General features: G+C 41.2%; 2 protein-coding genes across 5 annotated transcripts in view; one reads left to right on the top strand and one right to left on the bottom strand.

Annotated features, from left to right (window-relative positions):
* BTBD9 (BTB domain containing 9) overlaps window positions 1–18,147 on the top strand; it is a 161,074-nt gene extending 142,927 nt beyond the window's left edge. Inside the window, exon 11 of the mRNA XM_048296602.1 lies at window positions 15,894–18,147. Coding sequence (XP_048152559.1) covers window positions 15,894–15,959 — 66 coding nt within the window. The 3' untranslated portion in view covers window positions 15,960–18,147. The remainder of the gene's footprint in view (window positions 1–15,893) is intronic.
* ZFAND3 (zinc finger AN1-type containing 3) overlaps window positions 17,929–27,904 on the bottom strand; it is a 136,555-nt gene continuing 126,579 nt past the window's right edge. For all 4 annotated transcript variants that reach the window (XM_048296605.1, XM_048296604.1, XM_048296603.1 and 1 more), the window contains one exon: window positions 17,929–20,550. In XM_048296605.1, the coding sequence (XP_048152562.1) occupies window positions 20,396–20,550 (155 nt within the window). In that variant the 3' untranslated portion in view covers window positions 17,929–20,395. The remainder of the gene's footprint in view (window positions 20,551–27,904) is intronic.

The following is a 27,904-nucleotide window of genomic DNA, read 5'->3' as shown; positions in this document are numbered from 1 at the left end:
TGCCAGAAAGCTTCACAGATGCACTTTTTTTCTGAAATTGCATTTCTGAGTGGAGTGTGAGCTGGTATGAAGCAGGAATGTTCCACATTCTCCTCTAGTAAGAGGAAGGGTTCAATGTTATTTATTACTGGGCATGCTGTATTTGGCAAATGACAGAAAATGGAAGCAAAGGGGTGATGGCCTTAGGTGAGATCAGCTCAGGTCTCTGGTGCTGACGAGCTAAGAGAATAATTGGACTGACACAGGCAGCAAAAATGAGTGATGCTACATGTCATGCCAGTTGACCTTGAAATTTAACCTAGGACATTGCCAATTTAACCTAGGAATGAGGAAGAGTGGCTCAGGTCTTTCTGAAAGCTGAAGGAGCCATCAAAGAGCTTTCCATAAATATAGATCAGCAGTCTGCATTGTACATGGACATAATGCCTGCTTCAGCTGCTTTAGGTTTGGTATAGAAGGCGTTGTGACCCAGTCCTAGAGTGCAGTCTTGTGTCAGAGTTATGTCACACAGCCTTTTGCAGCTCAGCTTTCTGACTCTTACTGTGTAGGATTCTGTTCTTTTCTTGCTAAATAACCCAGTCTGTTTCCACCCTAACTTCACTGGCCACACTCAAGCCATCCTTGCTGATGTGTGTAGGAAACTGGGGCAGGATCTTAAGACTGGGAGCTGTCTGCTGAAAGCTGCTTTGCTTCATTTGGTACAAAAATTTGCAAAATACAGTACAAAGCCTTGTCTGTGGCCTGCAATTTCTGTCTTCAGGAAATAATAAAGAATGCTTTATTAAAGAATGCAACTGCTTTAAGGGAAAGCTACAAAAACATTTTGCTTTATTGTTGGTTGGTTGTTGGTTTTAAAATCTTTCCCTCCACTTCCTTATTTTATCTTCTTTCCACTCTTCTTCTGCCTTTATGGACAGGCTGACCCTGAGAATTAGGGATTATCTGCTAGGCTGGCAAATTCAGCTCCTTCCCAAGCCACTCTCATAATTCTCACTGTCTCTCTGAGGATCACTCAAGCAAGCAGGTGTGAAGAGAAGTACTGGTGAGAAGGTGTAAAGAGAGGGAAGACTTGCAGTAACAAAGATGCTTTGGCACAAATAGTTATGATCTTTTCCTGCTTGGTTCATTTCTTCCTAAACACCCAGATCCCTGAACTGTGTATTCTCTGGACAGCATGTCACTTAATTATTTTTCACTGGATGGAAAAAAACTACGATTCCACTATATTAAAAATAGAGCTGCAAATGGGCTTGGTTTGATCTCTGTGGTGTCTGAGGCAGAGGAACAAGATTAATTCCTGCAATTAGATGTTAATTGATGTCTGAGCATGTCTATTCCTAGAAACAGCAAGACCACGTATAGCATAACCAGCACCATTAAAACAGCATCGCCTTCCCTCTGTGCTCAGCAAGTGCAGAGAGGGAGAAGGGGAGAGCTTGCATCTAAATAGAGCAGTGGGGGATGCAGTGAAATGAGCAGAAACTTGTGATGAGGAAGAGGGAGTGCAGCCTCCTCGGATGGTTGTGATCTGGTGGTTAAATGCACAGGGTATTACAGGAGAACTGTGGCTTTGTTTGCTGAACCTACATGTGCTTTATTTTCATTTCTTTGCTGGTCAAGTCTGCTTGAGATTCACATCATAAGCAGCTACAAAGGTTTATTACAAAGTGATGAAATATGTAATAAAGAAAAGAAGAAAAAAAAAAAACCCAGAAATTTTCTTTGGCCTTTGGAAAACCATATACTAACAATTTTGATTAAATGGAATAAGAGGTCATTGAATCTGGTCTTTTACCTACTGTGTGTAACAGCTTCAGCTACATCCATTTCAATAATGAAATTCTGTTCCTGTGCTGCCTGTGCCTTATATATAAAGCACCATGCACTGTATATATTTCATTTTGTTTCCATTTTACAATACAGTAAAAATCTCTTTCAACTAGAATAGATGCTAGCCTTGGATACTGAAGTGCTGAATAGAATAATAAATCCTGTGCATCACTAGCTTGACTTTCATCTAAGAGTCTGAAAAAGCTTTATAAACATCAAGTAATGTTTCCAGCATGCCCATTACAACTGGGGAGTATTACCACTGCTCTGCAGCTATTATTATTATTTTGTATCATTGCATCTGAGGGCCCCAATCAGACTCAAGACTGTACTCTGTATGTAATGAAAAGTTAAGCCCTGTCCCAAAGACCTTTGAACAATTATTGAAAAATAGAGGGATAGAGGCCAGAGTAATGCAGGATAACAGTAGAAGGGAAAAAAAATTTGCAACCTGGGGAGTGACCAGTGTTGGAACAGCATGATCCATCCAACCATTGTCATATATCTTGTGGGCAATGCACTGAAGATGAGACCTGAAGAACTTTTTCGGTGACTCTGTAGATTTTACTGTGTGCCTGCTTTTGCATTTAAAGGGCAGCACAGGAAGGGCCTGAGGCACACTTGACTTGATGAGCAATTAAGTTTGCCTCAGCATTAGGACAGAAATCTGTAGAGTGGAGGTAACTGAACTATGAAGATGTGAAGGCTGTTGCATTATGTGAGGTAGTAATGTAGATGGAACCAGTGGGCTGAGGGAAAGAGGAAAATAGTGGCCAGCCCCTTGCCCTAACAGAGCTGACAGACAGAATGTGGATAGACCTCACTGTCCCAACACCTTGTGATAATCTCAGCTTTGTATTTCTGTTTCCAGACATGCTTAATAAGGAATTTGCAGCAGCAAAAGGAAAGCACAAAGACTGTGCCAGCATACGTAGAATATTGTATTGTACAGCCTGGTCACCTGTGGCCAAACCAATTAAATCACAGCAGGTGTGGAGTGAGCTGTTCTGTTGATCTTACAACTACAGAAGCAGTTTTAGGAAGCAGTGTCTGGCATGTTGAGGCTGTGCAGTGATTCTGTGTCACTCAGGATTACCCTTGCATTCTTTGTGTAGTCTAGCAAGTGGGGCTTTCACTAGTGTTTTGGGGGAAGGAAGAACTTCCTTCTGGGATTTCCTCCTAGCCCAGTGCCAGTTAACACCTGGGGCTGTGGGGACAGTGCTTAGCTCAGAGCACCCCCTACATGGACAGTTAAGGGGGGTGAAGTGCATCTAAACTATCTATGGCATGGTCTCTTCATTGCTAAGCTGATAAAAAATAGGCTGAATGTCTCTCAACTTACAGCTCCTCTACTGAAGCAAAATTGCAGAGCTAACAGGGATTTTATACTTTCCATCTTGGGTCTCTCAAGATGCAGAGTCTGAGGAGCATCTACAGCAGAGTTGTTCATTTCATCCTGAGATGTGTTCTCCCACTTCAGAGATGCTCATGCCCAGTTCTTACCAAGAGCAGAGATCACCCCTCTGACTGCTCCCAGCTGTTGAGTACAGAAAACACCTGGGAGAGTGTGATTGCTGTGTGCAACTGCTATTGGCCTGGACCCCTCCTTGCTTAGTCTCACCCTGTGACTCCACTTCTGTTTTTCTCATTTTCACCGATCACCTGGCTGTTCATGGTAAAGCTGGAGCAGAATTTGCTTCACAGTCCAAATCTAGACAGCAGTCTGCTTTTTTTGAGTAGATTGTCTCTACTGTCTGTCTCCTTTCAGCGGTTCAGACAGGTCCAGGTCATCCCTGATACAAGAGTACAGATGTGCAGAAAGCTGTACCATTGAAAGGACAGCTGTCGGTAGCATATAAGCACCTGTGTTAACAACAAACCAGGACAACCATCAGAGCCCTCACACTGCTTCTGCCAACCAGACTGTGGGATCCCAGATGCTTCTTAGGTACACGCTGCTTCTCCCATCTCAACATCACCCAGGACTCCCACAGGCTTCCTTTGTGCCACAAGTGCAGCTCGTGCTCCCACAGTGCTGGGGACAGCTCGTTAGCTCAGGTTTGTTAGCCTGGGCCCCTCTGCCATTCCACACCATTCCTGCTGGCAAACCTTGCTGCAGAGTTCAGCCTCAGTGCCTGCAGCCAGTGGGGTGGGCACAACATGAACCTGAGGTCTTTGTACTCTTCCTCTGTATCATCAGTGGGCTGGGGTGGCTGCTGTGTTGGAGAGCTGGGGTTCATGAATCCTGGGCAGTGAATCTCTGCCTCTATTGTGTAAAATGTGCATGCTTGAGAAACTCCTCTTGTGAAGTCTCTGCTCCTTGCATTCTGCCATGTTATCCCTGGCTTTTATCTAGAATCCCAAAGACTTTGTGATCTAGGGAGATGTCTTCCAACGCAAGGATAATGGACCACGATATAAACATGAGGCTGTGCCTTGAATGTTTTAAGTCAGGCTGACCTGGAAATACTGGCTGTTGGATCTTTCTCTTCCTGACAGTGACCTTCCAGAAAGCTATTTGATCTGTGTGGGACTTGCACAGGTGAACGAAAAGAGGGATGACTGTTTGGGTAACAGCCCTTTAACATCAGTAAATGTGGTATTCCTTTTGTGTGTCTTGTTGTCCCATTCCAGTACACGACTCCCTGTTGGGCTGTAGTATCTGTGTCCCGTTCTGATGCAGTGGGATTTCACAACCATTTTAGTACCAGACTGTTGTCACAAGCAGTGCGGTATCTTGCAGCTGCTGGTCTTTTTGAAGATGTCACAGGAGTTGAGGATCCAGCTCAAAGACCATCAGTCAAGGCTGGAAAGAAGACACTCTGACTGTGCAGATCAGAGTAATATTTTGCTTGGCATGCTGGCCATCTGCCATGGGCTGTGATTCTGCTAACTTTTGTGAGATAATGCAGGTTCAAATCTGGTCAGTCCTTAGGCGGGAGAATGCGACGGGAAAAGCTTGTGCTGCAAGGAGTGTAGTCCTTTGATGGAGGAGGAAGCATTCCTCTCTCCTCAAGGGCAGACAGCACTTTGCTGTGATAACAGGGGATGTTGTCCTTCTGGAAGTGCCATCATTCATGCACTACATGAAAATTGCATCTGGTTTATGCTGCAGTTAAAAACTTCCCAAGGCAGTGAAAATCTTATTCTGCATGGCCTGTTCAAATTTCCATGTAAACAATGTCAGTGCTGCCTCCCTAAATCTACATTCCTGTGATAACAAATGTTTGAGGTACTGTGTGTGAAGGACTGTGTTTGCAAGAGGAGGAGAATGCATGTGAAGAATTACTGAAGTGCTGGTGATGGATGGTATCTTAGTACAAGATTTTAAGCTAGGCCATGTGGAAGTGGTTTTACTTTGCATTTGCAATGGGTTAAGGGCACACCATGGCCTTGGCTACTGCTGCTCAATGGACAAGCTCTGATCCACTGTACACCACAGTAACTCAATCACTTGCAGCTCCATTTGGAATGGAGACAGAAATCTCATTTGAAAATGATTGGGTTTTTTCATGCCAAAGAAATGTGCAGTGTTCCCAGCATGCTCAGAGGGGTAGTGATGAATCTCTGTTTAATCCACACATTTGATGATTTTCCTGTGTGAAAAGGATTGGGCTTTGTTTACCTCTGTGTAGGCAACTCAGTAGGAAAAGAGTGCTCTTCATATTAGAGATTTCCTTTTTTGAAAGAACAAATTGTTTGTGATTGGGGCTCTTCGCAATTGAGGCTACATCGAGCAGTAAAATTTCAGTAGTAGACTGACTGTTTGGATTTTTCTAGTGTTAAGGATAATGAGATGTTCTGATGCCTTATATCATCTCCAAAGGGCAGATCTCTGATGCTTGTGGCATTCTAAATGCCACGTGAAGCATTTCAGTGCTCTGATCAGGAATTGTTTGGCACCAAGGCTTTGCGTGGGATTTCTAACACTTCTTTGTTGCATTTAGACTTCAGCTTGACTGCAGAAAATCTTAGCAAATACTTCTGATGATATATTAGCATTTTTGCTGCCTTTTAAAATCTGAGATGAAAAAGATAGTAATGAGCCATCTAATCTGTGCAGTACTTGCTCTCCCTTTCTTACTTGCAAGAGGAACTGCTCTTTTTTCCTCTTGCCACTAATTGACTTGATCTTCTCTTTATGCTGCTGAAGTTAAGATGCTGCTAAGCTCTTGCATCAAGGAGGAAAAATGGCATGTACAAGGTAGGTCAGCTCAGCTACTGCTGAGAAATAGGTACTAATTACACTGATTTCTCATCTGCATCTTGAATGACAGAATTGCTTGAGAGACAGAGGATGGGGGGCCCAAGATTAACCATTGTAACCAAACTTCCCTTTGAATGGAAAACCTTCTGGGTAATTGTTTTTACCTGCTGGGGTGCCTGTTTTACAAAGCCATTAAATGATTCCAAATGAGAGAAAAGAGCCTAGCCAACATAAGCCATCTCAGATGTCTTCTTTGGGTTGTGGGGAGATAAGAAAGATCTTTATCTTTCTTATCAGAAAAGAAAGGTGCTGCATTGCTGTAATTAATAAAAGAAGATAAATCTATTTTTGCTATTCAGAAAGCACTTAGGTTCAGCATCTGACATTGACTGACTTGCAGGGTTTGATTTTAGACTTCTGGAATTCTGATCTCAGTGGAAAGGTATTGGAGAAGACAGAAATGGAACAAATTAGGAACCAAAGCCTTCCCCATGTTAACTAATTGAATATATCTATAAACACTGGACAACCTCACAATTGCTGCTGAAGCTGTTGCATGTGACAGCTATGGAAATTCTCAAACCATAGATATAAAACCTTGGCAGCTGAAAAAGGAAGGTGTAAAAAGGGAGAGCATTTTAAAAGATTTTGGATTACAGGCTCACACACCTCATTTAAAAACAAACAAACATAACAATAGAGCTGTTATGCAAACGGTGTCCCTCTCATTCCTGCAGTGTCGTCAACATGTTCCCTTTACATTCTACATTGAAGAGCAGCCATTCAGAATGAGCTGAGCCACTGGACAGGTTTTCAGGCCATCTGTCAAACAGTGCTCAGCTGCCCATCACTGGAGACCCGGAGTCACCTCTGGGCTCATGCAGACCTGCTGTTATCTCAGTTTCTCTATTACTGTCATTTATTGATATCAAGACATGGAGGTTATGGAAGATACTATTTACATGACTAAAATAAATGCTACCTTATTGGCACCTGCCTTCTGTCTGGATTTTTCTTTGTAAAAGGAAGAATATGGTCTTCATAGCTCTTCATGGCATATTTTTAAGTTGCCCACCAAATCTGACAACAAAAGTCCAGGTTTAATACTCTGAATTAAATTTAGCAAGCTTATTTTTCCCAGCTTTCCTGTTTATTCTAAATGACTTTTTGGTTCTTCTTGGCTGCATGAAATTCATTATCTAGGGTGTACTGTAGTAATGCAGGTTGGGCACATCAGTTGAGCTGTCCTAGTTCTTGTACACAGCTCTTGTTTTTTGATTTGTTTAGCAGATGCAGGTGGTACCAGATGCAGGGCTTGTGCAGCTGCTTAGTTTGTTCCCTTTGTTTCTCGTGGGGTGTGTTGTAGTGGAGTAGCAGTGAGGAAGAGCTGCCTGTGTGTCTTGCAGCTGCTACACGAGGGTGAAACACTGTTGGAAGTACTTGTACTTTCTCTTGGGGGTGGCAGGGGGAAAAGCCGTTCTCAGTTAGAAAACCTTTAGGAGGAAAGATCAGCAACATGGGTAGGGAAACTCCAACAGAGAGAGAGAGTCCCTCTCTTTTTCCATAAGGACAGGGTGATGAGAAAGGGAGAATGTGCTCTGAAACTCTTATTGACTGCCTTACCAAGCAAATCTCAGGTTTTATCTGTTTGAAGAGAGGCCTTATTTTAGAGCCTAATAAACTAGAACATCTCCTGGTTTAGAGATTGAGAGCTTCTTGGTGTACTTTGATGTGCTTATCTGAAAGAAAAGGTGGGGAGTTGCTCCACATGAAAACTCAAGCTATTTCAGGGTTCTGTCACAGCCTGTTTTTCTTCTCTCTTTCTACTTTAATTGGACAAATGGAAAATAATGAAGAAGGTACATAGAACAGGCTACCTAGATCAATAAAAATGTCAGTTTGGCTGCATCAATGTAATAGACAGGGCTAATGTCATTTGGCTAAATAAATGAGTATGTTTTGTGCAGCATTGTGGTTGTCTAGAGTGCTTTAAAAGCAAAGATAACAACAGAGCTCAGCAGCTGGCGATCAGTGTGGCCTGGTGATCTTAGAGCAGAAGAGACCTTGTCCATTTTCAGCAGGAAAGTGTCTTTATGCCAAAGCACTGGCCCTGCTGAGGCCAGAGGAGGGCCATGAGGCTCAGCAGGGCAAGGCTGGGCATGGTTTACCTGATAAATGGCAATTCTGCCAAATATAAGAAACAACCCGAGGTTTTGCTGAAGTCTGGCCAGTGTTGCTGCTGCTGTTTTTGTGGCATTGTGGCAGTAGTGTGGCAGTAGAGGTGTTGAGCACTGTATGGATATTAAATCTGCAGTCAGGAGATCTCAGCACTGGACACGTCTAAGACCCACAGATTAAATTGGTGGCAAGGATTGAACCAGACTTGATGTAGACAAGTAGAGCCTAACACTGCTGGTCAGGTTTGCAAGCCAGCTTGAGCAATGCCTTTGCAGGGCAAGCACTGCACACTGAGGAATGCCCCAGTGAAGGTCAGAACTGCTTTTGCATCTGTGGGGAGTGGAGGGATGGTGAGTGCCACCACAGCTACCCACAGTTTGCTGTGCCCTCAGGGTGGCTGCCTCTCTCCTGGCATGAGACCCCCTTGTTGCTATAAAGAAGTGTTTCTTCTTCTGCTCGCTTTATTTCCCACAGCACTTGAGCAGAATTCCATATACCATAGCGTTGTACCACAGCTGCATAAAGCTGTGCATTTAATTGCAGTCCACAGAACTGTTATTAGCAAACTAAAACCCTTTATGAAAGGTGATGTCGTGTCACTTAGTCTTTGCTGCCTAAAGAGATGGCAGAAAATGCATTTTCATGGCACTTGATATTTGTTGGGGTTTTTTGAAGTTGTGTTAGCCCAGAAATTTACAGAAGTCTTGTGCAATTTCTGTGATGCTGCAGCATTCCCAGAGAGGTTTTCTTTAAATACCAGTGGAAGAAGGAGGAATCTTAATGGTCAGGATAATAATCAGGAACTGCTGGTTTATCTAGGAACTAGTTTCATTCCAGCCAGATACCAGTTGTTTTCATAGTTATTTGGTCACTTAATTCTCAGGTTTAGTTCTCAGCTGTGAAATGTTGGCAGTTCAATACATTTTGTCCACTTACTAATAAATATAGATGTGAAATTGGCGTGCTACCAAAGACCTGATCGGTGGGAGAGGTAGCCATGTGAGATGGGGAGAATTTCTACTTTCAAGGCTGCTAAAATAGAAAATGAAAGGAAAGTCCTTTAAATCCTACCCTTCAGGTTCTGGGTCACAATGTTCATGTTCTTCTTCAGGAGCCACATACTGACTATTTGTATTTAGGGTCACACACTTATTTTACTTTCTCCTACACCCAGGCTATTCTGAAATGAATACTGACAGACAGCCTCTGAATAGCCTGTATGTAGCACTTTTATGCAAGTATTTCAGTGCTTTACAAATTGGATTGCACAGTTTGATCCCTTTCCTAAAGGGCAAATACCTCTGGGAGGAAACTGATACATTTACAACACCACAAGCAAAATCAAACACCCTCTTAGTGTGACAAAGAGGAGAACAGTACTCCAGCTAACCTTAGGAAACTTGAATGACTTGTAAGAACTCCGTGTAATGTAGAGCCCAGTCACCATGGCTAGTGACCTGTCCTTTCAGTAATCTTCCATGTCTATTTGTTTTTCATTTCTTGTGAAAATGAAATACTGAGTCAAAGCATTAGTTCAGCATGGAGCCAGGTATTTTATGTCGCACCTTGACATTGTGCAGTCACTGATGCAGAGCTCAGCTTGAGCAGAGAATGAAACTGTGGCAGAGAGATTTACTGTTTCCATTCCTGAGGAACAGTCTTATACCCAGAGGTTGGGTTACTGACTAAAACTTGCTTCAGCATCCCAAGTGATAAAATGGGCACTGTCAGCTCACTAAACAGAGGCTGGTTCTTGCCAATTTTTACAAACAGCAAAGCAACTTCCCTTGTTGTGTGTCAGGAGGACATTCCACCCAAGTTTTGCATCTGATGCCACCCCCACCAAACTTTCCAGTACCATCAAATACTGAGCCACCACTGCAACTTCGGACAAGAGCTGGTGGGATGTCAGGAGGAGGCTTGTGTACAACATGTGTGTCCCTTCACTGACCTTTGCTTGACAGATGTTCAGGACCAGAAACAAGGTTTGGAGAATGGGGAGAGGGAAGGTTTCAAAATGGCCTTCAGTAGTCCAAAGTGGCACAGGGTGTTCTGCTCTTTTTCCTTCCTCTTTGACGGCTTTTGGTCAAGCATTTGCCAGAGTGTTGATCTGCCACTTGTCTGAGAACCTGGGTGGATGTTGTTGCAGAGGAGCTCTTAAGCCCTTCCTACTGCTGGAGAAGAAGGTGTGCAGGATACAGGCGAGGCATGGCCAAGTGATGTAGGGGCAGAACATGGAGCTCATGCAGGGGGTGCCTCGTGAGCTCCAGCACTGCACAGTCACTGTACTGACAGTATCAGTATCTTACCCATGGCTGCCCTTCTGTCCTGCCTGTCTACCAAAGTCAGGGCAGGAATGTCACAGTGACTTCTCTCCACAGTAGCAGGGGGTTGAACCCTTTTCGCTGCACAGAGGCTGGTGTACTGGTCTCAGCCTGGCCTGGCCAATCTGAACTCCTTGATGCTGCCTATGAATTTGGAGTGACGAGGGACTCGTATGATGATCACACCAGGGATGGCATTTCTTTTACTGTTTTGGCATAGTCCATGGGAAAGCACAGAAATGGAATTTGATTCTTCTACATGGGTTGGTGTGGACTTTAACTCAGCATCAGAACTGGCTACCACATTGAGCTGAATTTGGGATAAGTGGATACTTTAGACCCCAGTATTCTCTCTCCTTGCCAAATTACATGAACTAATTGCTGAAGTGCCTGCAGGTGAAGGTTGCATAGTCTGTCATCTCTGATGAAATAATGCCTGTGTGAGACACCCCTGTGAGTGTCGTAGGCCCACCGCAACTGTGGAATGTGACTGGGTTTCATATTCTCGAGAAGGAAAGATCCTTTTTATTTTGGGCATGGTATGTGCAGTGTTTAAGTCTTAGTTGGCTTGGCACTTCACCAAAACAAAGACATTTGTTACACTTCTCCATAAGACCTATGTGCCAGCAGAGAAGTAAAACAAAAGATGGTTAGAGCAGCATCCTGTAAACCCGTTATCTCTTGCAAACCTTTGAAGTTCCGCCGCCTTCATGGATTGTGAGAGTTGGCATGCAAAGCCTGTACTTCTATTTGTGTGGCTGTGCTGGCACAGACGGGACCCCAGTAGTCACGGACAATTTGTATGGAACAGAAGCATGGCATCTCCTCTGGCTGGAGAGAGTGAGTCACTTTTCACTGAGGCTTTTTTTAAACTGAAGACTGTTTACCTGGCAGCTCCCAATTAACATGCTGATGAAATCTGTGCAGGAAGTTTATGCAGGTCCCTTGGAAAAATTTGTAACTTTAAATTTGCCTGTTTTTTCTATATTTAGGGGATCAACCCTTTTAACACGTGCCCAAAAATAAAGGACAAAAGCTAGACATTCTAAGGCTTAGTCCTTTCATTCTTCTCACACACTTTGGAGTAGCAGTTATCTAGCAATGGAATTACACAGTATCCACAAACTGTAGCTCACAGTTAAGCTCTCTCAAACAGAAAATTACACCAAGAAATCCATAAACAGTAAGAACAGCAAGGGTCAGACTGTCTTACCGTGAAGAATTATATGGTGCGGGAAGCCTATTGCCTTTTGGTTTTTTCTGCTGTTAATGCCCCAATCTTGGCTCCCATGGAGCTTTCTGAGAAATCAGAAATGTAGTGTTGTATTCGAAATGCTTTCAGTATTAGAATTCTATTTTGCTACGCTTTACACAGAACTGTGTAATCCTTATAGTAGATATTTAACTCTGATATGTTTTATCTGTGGACTGCTCTCAAAATGATTGATCCTCCTTGCCTTTACTCTGGAAAGATGCTGAACATTGACTGAGGGAAACTGATCTGTGTTGATGTTAAGTGGCTGAATCAGGGCTGGTGTGAAACAAAAGCATTAATCTCTCTGCCTTGCTGGATGTATGCAGACTGCATAAGGCCTAATATGTTTCACTTCCTGTGGAGTGATTTAAGCCACATAAGCTTTTTGAATTTCCTTACCTACCTTACTGTTACCAGCCAAAAGCTGGTAAGCCACCCCAGAACGCACGATTCCACTGCAGATCAGCACTGTCTTCTTTTAATACATCACATCTCTTCATAAATTATTTTATTGTTTCACAGAACAAACATGGTTAGATAGAGTTTGTACAATGTACATGCTTTACTGCCTTCAGAGACTCATGGTTGATAGTTCTGTGACTCCTGAGATCTCCCAGGGCCTGGGGCAGCAGCACAGAGCACCCCTCCAGCTGCTGAGCCAGGGGACAACTGGCACAGGCAATGCAGCTGAGGCAGCAGACTTGGCTTTACCTTTATTCTCCACACAGAGAACAGCAAAGGCAAGGAACTGGTTCTGTTTCATGGTAAGAAGTCTTGACTTGGGCCTGCTTGACCCGTGGTTTCTACACCAGTCAGATCTGCCTGTTCCAGTAGTTGTTAACACTTGAGCACTGTCTTCATGAAGCTTGGTGTAAAGAAACCAAACAAACCCACAGTATCAGCCACATGCTAAAAATCTTAAATCAATCACTGTGCTTGATGAACGTTTAGCTTTACTTGGCAAATGAGTGATAGCTTTGTATTTTATCCACAGAATAACAGTATTGGGTTAACAAGAGAAAGAATTAAAGCAGCAGAACAAACAGACAAGTTTTTATTCTTGGTCTGGATGGATATTTGGTACTTGGAGAGGTGCTATCAAACACTGCCTGCGTATCTCCAGTGGCTGCAGTATCAAGCTAGCCTAAGGTTCCTCAGATTGAGAAAGTCCAGAGTTAAGAGCAAGGAAAAAGGGGTTTGAACTGGAAGTAGAATACAGCCTTAATGTTATTTGCTACAGTGTAGTAAGGCAGCTCTAGGAGTTTTGTATACTAAACAACAGCAGTCATTTAACATTTAAAAATTAATGTTTTCATTACAGATGGCAATACAAGCCCCAGCACCTTTAGATACGTGATCATCTTTACTGTTATGCTGTCTTCACAGAGACTGTCTCTGAACAGGACAATTTGATGTAGGAGTGGGCATCATAGTCGATGAGGGAGAATTTGTAAAAGGGATGATGGAGGAAAGCCTACAGAAATCAGCAGATAAAGAAATGAAGGCTGGCAGAGGTGCTGAAAAAGGCTGATAAATAGATATTTACTGGATAGTAAGTTTCAAATAGCACGTATTTACCTGCTCCCACTAATTTAGCAGGAGTTGCTGCCTCAGAGGCAAAGTATTTCTATTAAAGTGGCAGCTGGAATACAATCAGCATCACCTTGCTGATCCTGCACACGTGCACACTCCCGTCATCCCTCAGAGCTCTGTGCCCACAGGACAGCAGGGCACATGCTGTGGAGAAAGATCAGAACTGCTGGCAGTCACTCAAACCTCCTGCGTGCTCAGGGGGGTTGTTTTTAGTGGAATTGCAAATGAACATCATGGTGGTTCCAGGACCAAGTCTATAGTGGTTGATAATGATTTAACTACAGCTACTATTAAACAGGCAGATTGAGATATGGGGACAAGCTGCATCTCCCCAGAAGACAAGCCAGACAAGGACTGATAATACACATGTGGGTGTGCAGGAAGTGAAAGCTGGCTTTTTCCAGCAGCATCATTCTGCTACAGCCATTTGATGTCCCAGGAGATGTATGTGTATATGGGTCCATGTACAGGAAATACATGTGGAACTATTATTTTTGACAAGACCTGAGACCAAACAGTCAAAAAGAGAAAACAAGGGGTATACAGAGAGACTTAAAACCAGATGTATAGCTGTAGAATTTGTAACTAACTGCTGCTTGCCTGGTGAGTATTTCTATCTATACAAATGTTGGGGTGGGTGTGTGTAACAAAGGACAAAGTCTGCTTGCAGACAGGACAAAGGTCACACCTCTGGCTGCTGTGCACATGACAGACTACCCAAAGGAGGATTCATGCAAAGCTGATACAGGTGGATCAGGTAAAACATTTCCAGGTAGCCATGCTTTTAACACTGTAGTGTGGACAAGAGTTTTGGTGACCAACAGTGATTAATTTTCTTTTTAACCTACTAGAGCTCATCATCTTCCTCATGCTGCTGCTAAATGCTGTGTGTTAAAGGACTTCTCTTGAAACTGGTATAGCTGAAGCTTTCAGGAATCTAAAGCAAATGTAAACACTGCAAAAGGAGGAGGGGGGGGGAAAAAAAGACATTATCGCTAGAATGAATTTAGCTCAGCTTTAGCTCAGACTCTTTCCTCCCTCCTCCAAGAGTCTTGCATTTATTTGCTCCTTTGAAAAGTGGAGAGATGAGACTGAGCATTTCAGGAGTCAACAATGAACCTTTCATTGAGCTGGCTTAAAGCAGCAGTGCTGATCATGCAGGCCCCTTTCAAAGGAAGATACAATGCTGTGTTTTTATTTTTTAGGATTTTTAAAGGATTAGTTCTTTGCTTCAAAGAGATCCTAAACAATCAAAGGGGGGAAAAACATCTCAAAATTTTCAAGTGTTCCTTCCAAGAGCTCTAAGGAGAGCTCTTTCTGGAGTTGCATCTCTGATATGGAGGATAACTTCAATACTTTGCCTTCACAGATATCAACTTTTTTTTTTCCTTAAAAACCCTTTAGTTAGAATTTGTTTTTCCACCCTCCTTGAGCATGCTGGTAGAGGGAAGGAAGGTGTCTTCTGCAACTCACAGAAGAATAAAGGGGACTAAGCAACAAGGAAAGAGTGGGTGTTACCTGTCTTTTCATGTGAAGGGAGAGCCACAGACAGGAGTAGGTCTCTATAATTTTATTATTACTTACACAGTCACTGCACCGTGCTACAAGTTATTAACTCACAGCATCCTACTGCATGTTACTGGCTTTGCACAAACCTAGCAGAAAGGAACATTCTGCTTACGGTTAAACCATTGCCATCAACACTTGCTACTATGTGAAGAACAAAACCCTTTTGTTAGAGGATGCAGTCATCATCACCATCTTTAAAAACTATATATAATTTCAGTAATCTCTTCCTAATGCTTCAGATGCATGTATTGAATTTGAAATCATTTACAGTTAGTCTTATAAAGTTCTGCTTGGTTTTCTTCCAAAGAAAATAGCAGCATATTGCAAAATAGGAAGGTCCAGTAGCAAAATATGTAGTTATTACTAAATAATCCATCAAAAATGTTTTCTTATTATGATGGTCCTGTTTCCTTTCTTTGCATATAATGTCTGTTGCAGAATTGACTCAGACAAACTCTACACAGGTATAGTCACAAAGCAAAATGGTTTTCTGTAGTACTAAGTCAAAAAAGTTGTTGCTGTTAGGCAAGTAATTATCTGCCTCTTTTCTATGATCTAATCTGACTTCAAGAGAAAGTGGATGTGATCACTAAGCACTTGTCACTTTGCATCCTCTGCCTCCTGTTTTCATGCCTTCTTTTGTCCTGACTCAACTTCAGAGTGTAAGATGAGGCATGCAGAGTTTATGGGAAGGTGTGAGTGAACAGAATCATAGAACTGAAGTTCAAAAACCTCCCAGCCCAACATCCAAAACAGGTAATCATGTCTACATTATGTTTCAGTTAACTGAAGAAATAGCCTGTCACTGCAGTAAAATACAAGGTCATCACTTCTGTAGACCAACATCCATATTTTAATCTGCTTGAACTAACATGCAGGGACTTGCAAGAACAACAAAGTTGATACTTTTTTTTTTTTTTTTTTGCTGGTGGGGAAGACTGAAAAGCCAAAAAGAGGAACATTCAAGCAGAACTGCCTTCAAATGCCCAGCTGCACATGCTGACTGCCTCAACAAAAAGGAAAAATGAATGAAGATGAGGAAGAGTCCTTCTCACTGGTGTATTTCAGGACTGTTATTTAAGAGTGGCTCTTTCCAGCAGCAGTAAAGTTTGTTCTCCAAAACAGCTGCTGATAGTGAGAAGTAAAGCCCACTACTGCACCGGTTCACCATGTAAAATGTGCACTGCAACTACTTTTGAAAAGTTTAATCTTATGCACTCTTTTTTCACTGTGGTCCTTTGTGTAGTGAAGTATGTACAGACACAGTCTTAACTAAGCGTAATCTTATGAACTGGTTACACTAAAACTACATCCTTACACAGCAGCTCCTGCCACCACAGCTTTTGTGTTGAACCACACGTTATTTTTGTTCTTTATGCAGAATTCTAATCAGGTATTTGAGTAATGAGATAAACATCTGGTGCCACTAAATACAGTTCATTGTAAACAGTGCAGTCTTAAATGCTTCCATTGGTTTTCTAGGCATAAAGGCTTCCAGGAGAATATGAATTTATTTCCAGCCTGAACTGGCTACAAGCTCGTTGTTACATTAAGGGATTACTTTGCTTAGACTTTCTCTTGGCCGTTCCTCTGATGACTGACAATAACTACAATACAACAAAGAGAATATTACTACAGTTTGTTAGGGCACTTAACTGTCTACACATCAACGGTGAGGACAAGTGCTGTCAGATATTTCACTGGCATACTTCTTGGAGTCTGTTGTAAAATCTGTACTCTTATGACACAGTTAATATCAGTTTACCTCCCTGGTGAGTTTTTGTACTGAAATAATCACTGTAGGATTTAAAAAAAAGTTATTTTATCCCCTAGAGATTTATATCTAAATTGTAACATAAGCACAGAAGGAACTGCTGATTACAGAATGAACAACACAGTGAGTACAAAGCTAAATATAAAGAGGACATTGTATTCACTAGGCCAGGGGATTACAATTTATTCAAAAGAAAAGTCATGCAAAATTCAAGTTTTGAATGTATTTATCACCTGCCATTGAGTTGATAAAAGCAGATAATACCATTTTTGGATTGCTGGAATTGCACCAGGACTCTTTTCTGTGTGTTGCCTGGAGAGTACTGAAGAGCAGTTCATGTTCTCAGGTACCTCACGTTACAGATGTGCTGCTGCTCAGTCAAGACACAGAGCTGCTTTGAAACAGAAAGAGGTACACAGCAACATTCCCAGGCAATTCTTATTTTACCTTGGAGCCCTAGCTCGCACCTAGTCATAGGTTTGAAACTGGATGAAAAGGCAGAGCTGTTTTATGTAACTTACCTTTACTAGAACACAGCCATCTTGTTCAAGAATCATGCACGGTTTTATAACTGAAAGTACCACATGAATTTGAGGGAAAAAATGGGTGTATGTGTCCCATGAATCAGGCACAATTTCAATTCTGAACAATTTTCAAAATTGTTTTAAAATTATTAGTTTTACATTCTCTCTCCCTCTAATATAGTAAATTGTGGGTTTTTAATATTAGCCTTGTGTCTTCAGCATCTAAACTATTAAGAAACAATAGTTATTTCTCTGTTTATCCATTATGAATATAGCCCATTCTGATTTGGAATACAGCTACTCTAGGTGAAGCTGTCCAAGTGCATGAAAGAACACTTAAGACATTTTAATGGCAGTGATACAGTGTACAGTATGCATTTGACTTGAGTATGAACAACTTATTCATGTGATTACTGTATCTAACCTCAAAGTTAAATGGACCAAACTGGCTGCAGTAGATTTGCTTACAAAACAAACCCCTGAATTCAAACCCAGCAGAAATACTATCCTTCCCTTCCAAACCTGCAGAAAATCCTGTCCACCCTTCACCAATTGTAAATTCAGCTTGAAGTTACTGACCTAACCTTGGTCTTCTCCCTGTTCATATTTCTTACATGAATTTACAGTAGAAATGGTGCAAAATAGCAAGATCTGTTGGAATAGGCAGAAAGGAATTCAAACTTTAATCTGATTGGTTTAATTTGATTTTAGCATGAGGAAAAAGAATAAAGTTACAAGATTCTTTTAATATTTTCACAATGTTAAACTAAAACTGAGCTCTAGGCTACATGTGTAAGTAAATCTAGAACACAAAAGGGTTAAATAAGATCTTCTTTTAAGATACAAGAACTTAAGCTTTCTTTACGTTTAACAAACTTCACAGAACAGATACTGCAAAGGAACAACCCCCTCCCCAACTTTTTGTTTAAAGTGAACATTGTCCATAATTCACATGAACTTTAAGTAGTGTCCTCTCAAGAGCCACCTTGAAACCGTCTGTGCACTTGTAACGAGATTAAAGAGAATATTAAGGAGGAACAAAATAGCATCTTCAGTATTAATGCAGAAAAGTCTTGTGTATCAATCAGAATGCCCATCAAATGCTAGGATAGGATTTTGTAGGAAAGAAAGTGCGTATCACAGCAGCCGCCAAAATCCATGTTTTTCTTAAACTCCTCACGGCAAATGTAAATAATATCCTTGGACAGTCCCTCTCACCAGGACCATTTTCTGAAAATGCAGCCCATTACAGAAGCTTTTGCTCCTGGTTTCATATTCTTCAATAAGAACAAGGGAAAAAACCAGCTTGTCTTCCAGAGAGCTTGCATTTATAATGATGGGACACTTCTGACTTGCTTCATGGTTAATTAATGCTAATACAGTCCAATGCTGAGTGTGTGTGTGGAGAGACACATTATATATATATATTTATATATATATATATATATATGTATGTATGTATTCTGGTTTTAATTAGTTGTCTCACTGTTAAATGTTCCTAACTGGCTACCAAAGTAACAGTATAATTTGGCCTATAAGGAGTTAATTACCTGTAACAAGTAGAATGGAAGATGACACACAAGCTTACTTCACCCCGATGTTTCAGATCTGCCCAGTATTTGAAGATGAGAGAAAGTCTTTCCCTCCCTCAGGTCTTCTTACAAATTTACCCACTTGTTAATAACTTACTAATAGACTGAGAAGTTAAAACTCATTCAGGATTAAGCTGGGTGACATCAGTAGGAATCCTTTTACCTGCATAAGCCCTGTGTGCAGCAGGAGACAGCCTGATTACGATATGTTTGCTTTTATGTTTCCAAACTGGCAAAGCTGGTGCAGTTCGGCTCAGCTCAGCATGACACACCGTAACACAGAACCACGGGTCTAACCACGTCCAGAACGTTCTATCCAGGTAATGCTTTTCACATCCACTTGCTATACTTGCTTTGTGGGCAGGGATTTTTGTGGGCGCGTTCAGCTGCATAGAAGGAGGGCTGGTGGAGCCCCTTTGATTATCTCATTGACACTCTGAATGTGAGGAACACAAACTCATTCTGACAAAGGGTGTTTGTTTTACAGGTTGTTCCCCAATACTGTTACCGAATTCCGTTTGCTACAAAATGTCCTTTTTTCCCCAATATGTAAGTCTAGCTACAGAAAGTCAGTCTGTAGAATCCAGCCATGGCTACTGTGCTGTGAATTAGCCTTATTTGATCAATTATCAGATACCTGCACTTAGCAAAAGGCAAACAAGAGCCAATCAGGTTTCGGCTGGTGGGAATGGCTGCACTGCTCAAGGTATGTGGAATCTGTTCACACAACGCGTAGAATCTCTGTGGATGCCATGTAAAAAGTATGCACCATTTACTGCTCCAGGATGGAGTTGGCTTTAAAGAGAGATCATAATTTAACAGAGAAGAAAGGAAAAAAAAAAGAAAAAAAAAAAAACCCTAATAGGTTCTTTATAGTAAGATACATATAAAAATTTTTCATAAGAATCTCTGTCCCCCTTTCTTTTTGGCTTCCTGGGAAGAACCAGAAAGGTGTTCCTACCCCAACAGAATCCCTGATGCTGGTGACACTGCCTAACTCAAAAGCCAAACGCGATGAAGGCACGAGTGACCAGTCAGGTCTTCTGGGCTTAAGGAGCTGCAGTTGCTGCTCCAAGTAGTATTTCACCTCCTCAGGATTCAGTAGCAGTGAAGAGGTGAAAGGCTGCACATTAAACAGTTTGTCCGAAAGCCATGTGCATAGCAAACTTTTACACCAGCTTTATACAACTATTTGTTTTAACTCTGCAGCTGGAATGTTTCCAGCATAAGGCTTTTAGAGTGACTCCAGCAATAACAGAAGCCTTTGGATTTTTCTTGCTTTGTTTAAATCCACTAGCCATACTCAAAAATAATATTTCTTCATGTTTTATTTTTATACGGTGGCTAGCAGGCACCTTAGTAACCAGCCAGAGATCGATTTCAACCACCATCAATCCCTAAACTACAGTACCAGGACGGTTGGCTAAAGAAAGGAAACTGATTGGCTGTAGTCTGAAACTTGCCTAGTACAAGGTGTCTGGCTGACTTTGTCCTAAATAAGGCTAACATTAGTGAACTAAGAGAACAGCATTTGGTTGCAGTCTTGCACTCAGGAACATCCTTCGCCAATACGTTGGCAAGATCTCCCTACTTTCCGATCCAGTTTCACCATTTTCATGATGGCCTCCTCGCGCCCGCGGCCCATGTGGTCGAACGTGCAGTCGTGCTGTTCGGGCAGGCGGTGCAACATGCAGAACACGTAACCTGCCGCAGAGGGAGACAAGAGACACAGTTAGGGACTGCTCAGAGAGCTGGGATCTCACCTGAACCAGAAGTGAGTGATCCCCACCCACCGGAGGGTTACTCAGTTCTCAAAAATTAATGCCAGTTTAAAGCTTTTACTTATCTTCCTTACAGGGTAACAAATATTTGATCATTTACTGCATTTTGTTGAGAATTTATCAACATGGTACCAAAGCTCAAGTCATACAAAATTTGTGGGGTCTTTTGCCATCATCTCATCTTATACAGGAAACCTCCACAATCATCTAAGCTAGATATGCCCACATAGTAACAAAGGTAGTGCTTTTGGGTTTTAATCACCTTTGCTGAAATCCTTCCTACTTTTAAGTGGACTTTGTTGTCATTTCTGAAATTCATGCCTGTGGTGCTCTAGGGTGAGCTCCCAAGCAGCTTTTCAAGTCAGAACTGTTAAATTTAAGCACTTTTCTTCTTCCTCACTGCCAGCTTTGGCAGTGATTGCAGGAGGAGTTCACTGCTCCTTCGCTATCCCAGTCTTCAGAAGCTTCTCCCCATGAAGCATTCTGACACTAACCACAGGGGGGAACAGGCATTTGACACAGGGACCTGTCATGCCACATCACTTTGCTCTGTAGCTGAGAAGATGAGGTTATTGCCTCTTTGTCTAATGCTCCTCAGTGTTACTCAGCTTTCCAGGGAGCACATGACTTAGAAACATGCCAATACTTTTCCCTGCAGGTGAGGAGGGCATCAGCCACAGCCACCACTTTCTAGTTTACAAAGGAAATCAGCTTTTTTCTTCTTTGTCCCTAATACTTTGTATAACAGTAAAGAAACTGCCTCCAATTTCCACCTCCAAAATGAACATTAAATAGCAGTAAGTAGCATTAAGATGCTACAGGAGGGAAAAGTCACACAGTTACAGGGCTCACCAGTCCACTGTATGAAAGCAAGTATGGTTCATGTAATATCGCCTGTGCTGGGATATTTTTCCTGCCTGATGGCGCAAAGAGTTACACTCTGCCTCTTACTTGAATGCTTTACATTACTGCTGCTCCTCGAATGCTCAAAAGATATTAAACCCACAAAATTATGACATTTGAGAGATGGAAAAGGATAAAAATGAGTGAGTGAATGATTGAGTGTTTAGTGCGTATCTACAAACACACACATAATATATGAGGGTATGCGTGTGAAGTAATTCAAGTTCCTGGACTCTATAACACATCAGTTGCAAGAGGGAACAACATGCTACCTTTATATTAGGGTGATTGTTAAGAAAACAGAGAAGGAAAAAGTGTCATACATGGAATTATTTTTAAAAAGTGAAGAAAAATTGATTTGTCTTTGCTCTTTGTTTCAGTAGCACCAAGCTATGAAAAGACATGCCTATTATCTGTGGCTGGCTTTGAAACCCAGTTCTAGGAACAAAGCAAAAAAGACAAGTTTTCTGTGTTGGTACATAGGATTCAGAAATATGGATGGAAACTCGCAGATTGAATTGATATGTATCTCACCCCTTGTGATCATTGCCTCTGCTTCAAACTCAATCTGGGTCATACCACACTCAAATGTGACAAAATGTCTTTCCTGAGGTGCCAAAAATGATTGTTAAAATGAAAACATCCCTGGACTACAATGCCAATACTGAACAAGCATTTCACTCAGTTCTTTCTCACAGAAAGCAGGGTCTGAAGGCTTCCCTTATTTCTTGAAATAAGATTTCAAATCGCTGAGCCAATGTCCACTGCAGGTACAAGAATACATAAATACCTGACTGGATGAATTCAAAAACCAACTTCATCATCTTGTCTGCAGTGAATGTGTATGAAGCAGATGTAAGACACCCTGGAGATATGGACTGGGCAGGAGGCGTCTCAGTCCCTTCTAGATAAAAATTGGTTTTAAATCTTGATGGTTTTACAGATCCTTTCCAAATGTTTAACAAGCCTATGCAGAAATGCTATCTAATGTTACTGAAAAGAGATCTTGAAAATTTATACAATCTTCTGCACTACTTCAGCAAGACCCTTTTGACAATTCTGTACATCTAGTATGGAAGTATATATGCACCATGATTTATCACTTTTGAATGGGACCTTTCAATTGCTCCATCTCTTCACCTTCTAAAAAGCCTCCTGCAGACCAGCACGGCTTCATGACGTTCCTTTCTACCCTGCCACCCCTAATTCCATCTATCCTGTGCTTTGCCCTATCTTTATTTCATTTTTGAACACCTTTTAGTTCTTTATAGAGCACCTGTTTTCACGCAGGATAATCTGTACTGTATGTTCTATTTATTCCACATGACACATTTTTTTCTGTTTGTTGAGGATTTTTTAATGCATTCTTGAACAGAACTTCAGTAACTGTCCACAAAAGAATGGCAGGTGACTTTCACTTTTCCCAAAGTATGGGAATAGTACTTCTAATTTCAGCAACTAAATGACCTAAACCTGTTATTAATATATATATATTTAAATATGTACTGCTAATTAGGTAGTATCTAATAAAAGAATACCCAAGCTCATTTTGAATGCTACGAAAATAGTTCTGCATATATTGGCTGATTTATGGAAGGGGGCCTATTCTGGTTGAATTAGCAATGCAGATCTCCTGGAAGTTCCATTTCCAAAAAGAGAATTCAGATCTTTAGTCTCATTGCCACAAATGCTTAAGTCACTATGAAGATTGGAACTTGTATTTTTGTAGGTTTTATTTAAAATTTAAAGGCCTGAGTAGTTCTGAACATTTTTTTCATTAGTTCAGAGTGGATATATTCAATTTAAGTTATTACTGCTATATTCACTCCTTGCTTCTTCAGTGGTTTGAAAATCAGAATGGACATCCTGTGGTCTGCACATGCACAAGTGCCTGATGTCATATCAAGGCCATTAGACTTTACAGCAGTTCCATTATTAACTTGTGTGTGCTGGGGCAGAAGGCCGATAGATGCACCTGTATTTTGATCCCTAAAGCCAATCCATATTTAGAGGTGAAACCTTTTCTCCCGAGAACTCTGCTTTTATGGTTATAAAGTAAGTTAGATAAATGAACTCCTGCAGTGTATTTGCTGTTAAGTTCATTATGGGATGGTATCAAATACAGGTTGTCTCCCCTAAAGGAATTTACTGCAGAAATGCTTCTTTTAGCACACTATAACTAAAAGACAAAATAAATAACTTTCTGCTAGGGGAAGGAGCATTGGAAAAGGGAATCCATCTGCCAACTAAAGTTCGTTTACCCAAGTCATCAACCTAAAACATGCCAGACTTTCACTCCCGGCACAGAAGATTTCAATCTAGTAAATGTAATAATACATCTCACAGCACTGCAAATGTTGTTTTCTGATGTTAGAAGTGAACTATGAATCACCCACTCCTCAGGTCTCTAATGCAAACATCTTGGAAAAACATTATGTAGTGCCTCAAAACATTTGAGCTCCTCTGAGCACCCCAGAAACTTCTTCACAATACATCATAAAAAACTTCACTTCCACTTCATTGCCAGACCAAAAATGGCTAAAGCCATAAAGCAGAGCACCATCCCTGCCTTACAGAGGGGTCACTCAAAGGAAGCCCAAGACTGCACACCAGCAACTATGAAGCGGCTTTCATCATTCCTGAGGAACCTGATGGGAAAGGGATGTTGGAGAGAACAGAAAACAAACCAGGCTTGCATATTCCAGACCAGAGAGCATCGAGCATCACAGACCTACAGTTTGCTGTGTGTGAAGCCTTTTCTTCATTGCTACACTCAAGAGCACTGGTGCATTTTTGAGTTTCTGAAAGCTCAGCCATTCAAGTATCATGCCTGCCATGGAAAGACAAAGCCCTTCATTACCAACTACCATCAATCATCTTAATTGTTCACTCCAGACATTTATGCTTTCATTGCAGGCACCAACTGCTCTGATGGTTTAGCCTTCTATACTACAGTGACCCCTTTTGATTCATTCAAAGTAACTCCCACTGGAAGGTAAAAGAAAGTGAAGTCAACGTTACCATAAAACCCTGAGCTTCTGATACTTAAAAATCATCCTACCTGGCCACCAGGATCAGTACTTATCATTTTCATTCCCAAGTCAACAGGAAGAAGTTTGGAACTGTCAGAACTTGCAGCTTACACCATTTCCACATTTAATAAACAAACTATGTTTGTATAGAGACCTATACAAAACCTATTCAAAAGTAGTCCAAGTAATGACACAGACATAATCCTGTGCAGAATTCTGTGCTGTGTGCTTTGACTTCTTCACATCCTTCACAAGATATTTTACCTCTCTTGCAAATTTGAAATTCTAATCAACGGATATTCAAACAGAATTTAAAAATGCCTTGTGACTTAAGAGTTGAAGATGCTGCAAAAATTCTCTACCAAAGGTGTATTATCTAACAGGGTATTGTATGAGTCCTTAAGCAGATTTCTGGCCAAGAACAGATTTTAACATTTCTTTAAACAACAAATATATCTGCAGGCTATAACACAGCACAGCCAAACCAGGCAGATGAGCCAGCAGAGATCATGTGGCTGCAGCACTGTTCAGAACAACTGCACACCATTCACTGAATAATCCCCAAAACAGTATTTATGCATCTCCCCCACCCAACTGGAAAGATGATATAATGTGTTGCAAATTCTATTAACAATAAAACTATTTATAAGGAAGTGTGAGAAGGAAATACTTTCTTGTTTATTAAAGACATGAAATAGGGAAGAAATGAATGGAAGAGTAGAACAAATAGCTACCAAGATACAAAGCAAGATCCTAAAGGCTTGACTACCTGAGAACTGCAGTATGATCCAGCTTCCTCCCCTGTGTTTTGGAGGTTAACAAAAACCTGCAGTCATAGAAGGATGGGAATGTGCACAGTTCAGCCAGGCAAAGCTTCCAGTGCAGCTCGTATGCACTGTTTTGGCAATATAAATATATTCTAGTCTGCTGATAGCTTATTTTATTCTCATTTAGACGGCTCCATTCGTGCATATACTCTCATTACCTCTCCTCTCTCTTCTGTGGGAATGCTCTGTACTAGCATTGTCAGCTTTCATTACACAATTCAAGGAAATTTCAGTTTTACTGACATATTCTATAAAATCAAACTAAATCCCACCAAGCTAAACAATGAGGTTTTGAAAATAAGTGAACTAAACTCTTCCCCTGTTTCTCTTTCCCAGCTTTGCAAGTGGATTATGATTAATAAGTACTTCAGAATAACTTGGTTGGGAATCTTGTCATTCATTTCCAAGGGAAAAGGGGCGCAAGCCACAGTATGATGAAGCTTTTTAACCAGATACATGTATTTATTAAAACTCCACAAAACTGAGGCAGTCCTTTCTTTAATTTCCACTCCAAAGTGGGAGGATGGGGACTGTTAACCTCTAGGTGCTCAAAGTCAGAAGTCTCTAAGTATCAATTCCTATTGTCTTAAGCACTGCCCTCTCGAGGCATTTCAGTTCCATGATCCTTCACAAACAGCACAGCTGCAAAAGGTTCACAAAACATACAGTAGGATGAAGTGTATTTTTCCTATTATTTTTCTAACCATTTGCTACGATCACTCCAAGTTAGTTTCCAGTATTTTCTTCTTTATATAGATCACTAATACTTAGGACTACCAAAGTGATCAATATCTGAATCAAAAAGGGAAAAGGAAAGAGGTGGTGTAAGATACCTTAGAATGTTTCTTTTACTCTGCCAACTGTCCCTGGGACTGGACGGGCACTCTGGGACTTCCAAACTGCTCTCAGTCAGTGATGATCTCATGTTTCATGCTGGAAGCCGACCGCTCTGTGATATCTCTGGTGCTGCATAAGAGTGCTCAAGAGATCCTACAGATACATTTTATATTTCAACAACTGGGTTTATGCTTAGAAGAAAAAAAGAGAACAAAGAATTTTTTTCCCTTCCTCCTCTATTTTGCCCTCTGCCACAAAGAGGGTAAAGCAATGTGTATGTATCTGCATTAGAGACAGAAAAAGCATCTGTGGAAAGGACTGCCCAAGAAAAGAATGGAAGAAGTTGTATACAGAAGAGAGAGGACATAATACTGTAACAGCCACTGGCCAGGTATGGTTAAAGATTCTGCAAAAATTCTTTAGACTGCAAGGAAAAGACTTTGTATTTCCAAGTTTAGTCACATATAACCTGTGTTTCAAAGTTGTTTTCTGTCTATTTTCTTTAAGATCATAAGCCTGGGAAGCTGCTTTAGGGAGCACACAAGAGATGCAGTTTGGCACTGTGGAGACCCTGTAAACAAACTACGTTTTATCCCAATTCATGCTGTTACAAATACACTTTCCTATTTATCTTACTACGTGCACAGAAAGCTGTCAAACTATTTTTTCTTACATTAAATGTGACATAAGTTTTGAACAGAGAATTTGTATCACTTGAAGACAGAGCACATGCTGATTTTTTAGGGTGTTTTTTTTTTGAATCAACAATTTTTAAGGAGGTTCTACATAAGCCATTATTCTATTCCTTGACTTTGGAACAAAGAAGAACAACTCAAAGTTTCCTCCTGTTTCTTTGAAGACAGTGTATTTGAAGTGGGAAAAATTAAGATATGGCACTCTTCTAGACTCAGTTCTTACTTTTGCTCTAGTGAACACTAACCCCAGAGCAGTATGGAGCATGATTAGGAACAGAACTGAGGTGTTCAGGAAATGATTTCTGAATTTCAGAGAATCCCTAATGAATCAAAGCCACAAATACAGCACATCTACTTTGTAATAGTAAGCTGCCATTAAAAAATGTTTGCTATGGGTCAGGTCTGAGTACTGTAGGTCTCAGTCAGGATTGTGTCTCAGTTCCATCACGTACCAGAAGAAAATCGTGGTTAAATCTTTTGATTTGGACCAGATATTTTTCTTGCTGTACTGAACTCACACATTTGAGAGTAAACACTTCTACATCAGAACTCCTTCACCCACTACAGATTTGTGAGTTAAGGCCAACATCTATTGGGGACAAACTAACAGAGCAACTCAGGGCCAGCATTACTCCCACAGATACACCATGCAATCAATGTTCACTTCCAAACTGCTTCATACCTCAGAGGTCACTGACTCACACAGCGGTGACAATGTCATCTGTAGGCTCCCCTTCTGACCTTACACACTGTCCCTGATTTTTGGTCTCAGTTGCCACCCACAGCGTCAGGCACAAGCAGCAGCTGTGACACCACAAACTGACTCCCCAACCACAACTGCTGGGTTACTGCTCTTGTGAATTCTCTGCAGAACTGGGCTCTGGTCCCAGTTCACCTGTGGTAACAGATGCAACTTCCGAGAAATTAGCATTTTAATTTGTCATGTAATCTGTCGATATAACTAAAACATTTTTCACCAAAGG

Source organism: Corvus hawaiiensis, chromosome 3 (genome assembly GCF_020740725.1).
Source record: "Corvus hawaiiensis isolate bCorHaw1 chromosome 3, bCorHaw1.pri.cur, whole genome shotgun sequence".
Taxonomy (NCBI): domain Eukaryota; kingdom Metazoa; phylum Chordata; class Aves; order Passeriformes; family Corvidae; genus Corvus; species Corvus hawaiiensis.
This window is presented reverse-complemented; position numbering and strand designations above follow the sequence as displayed.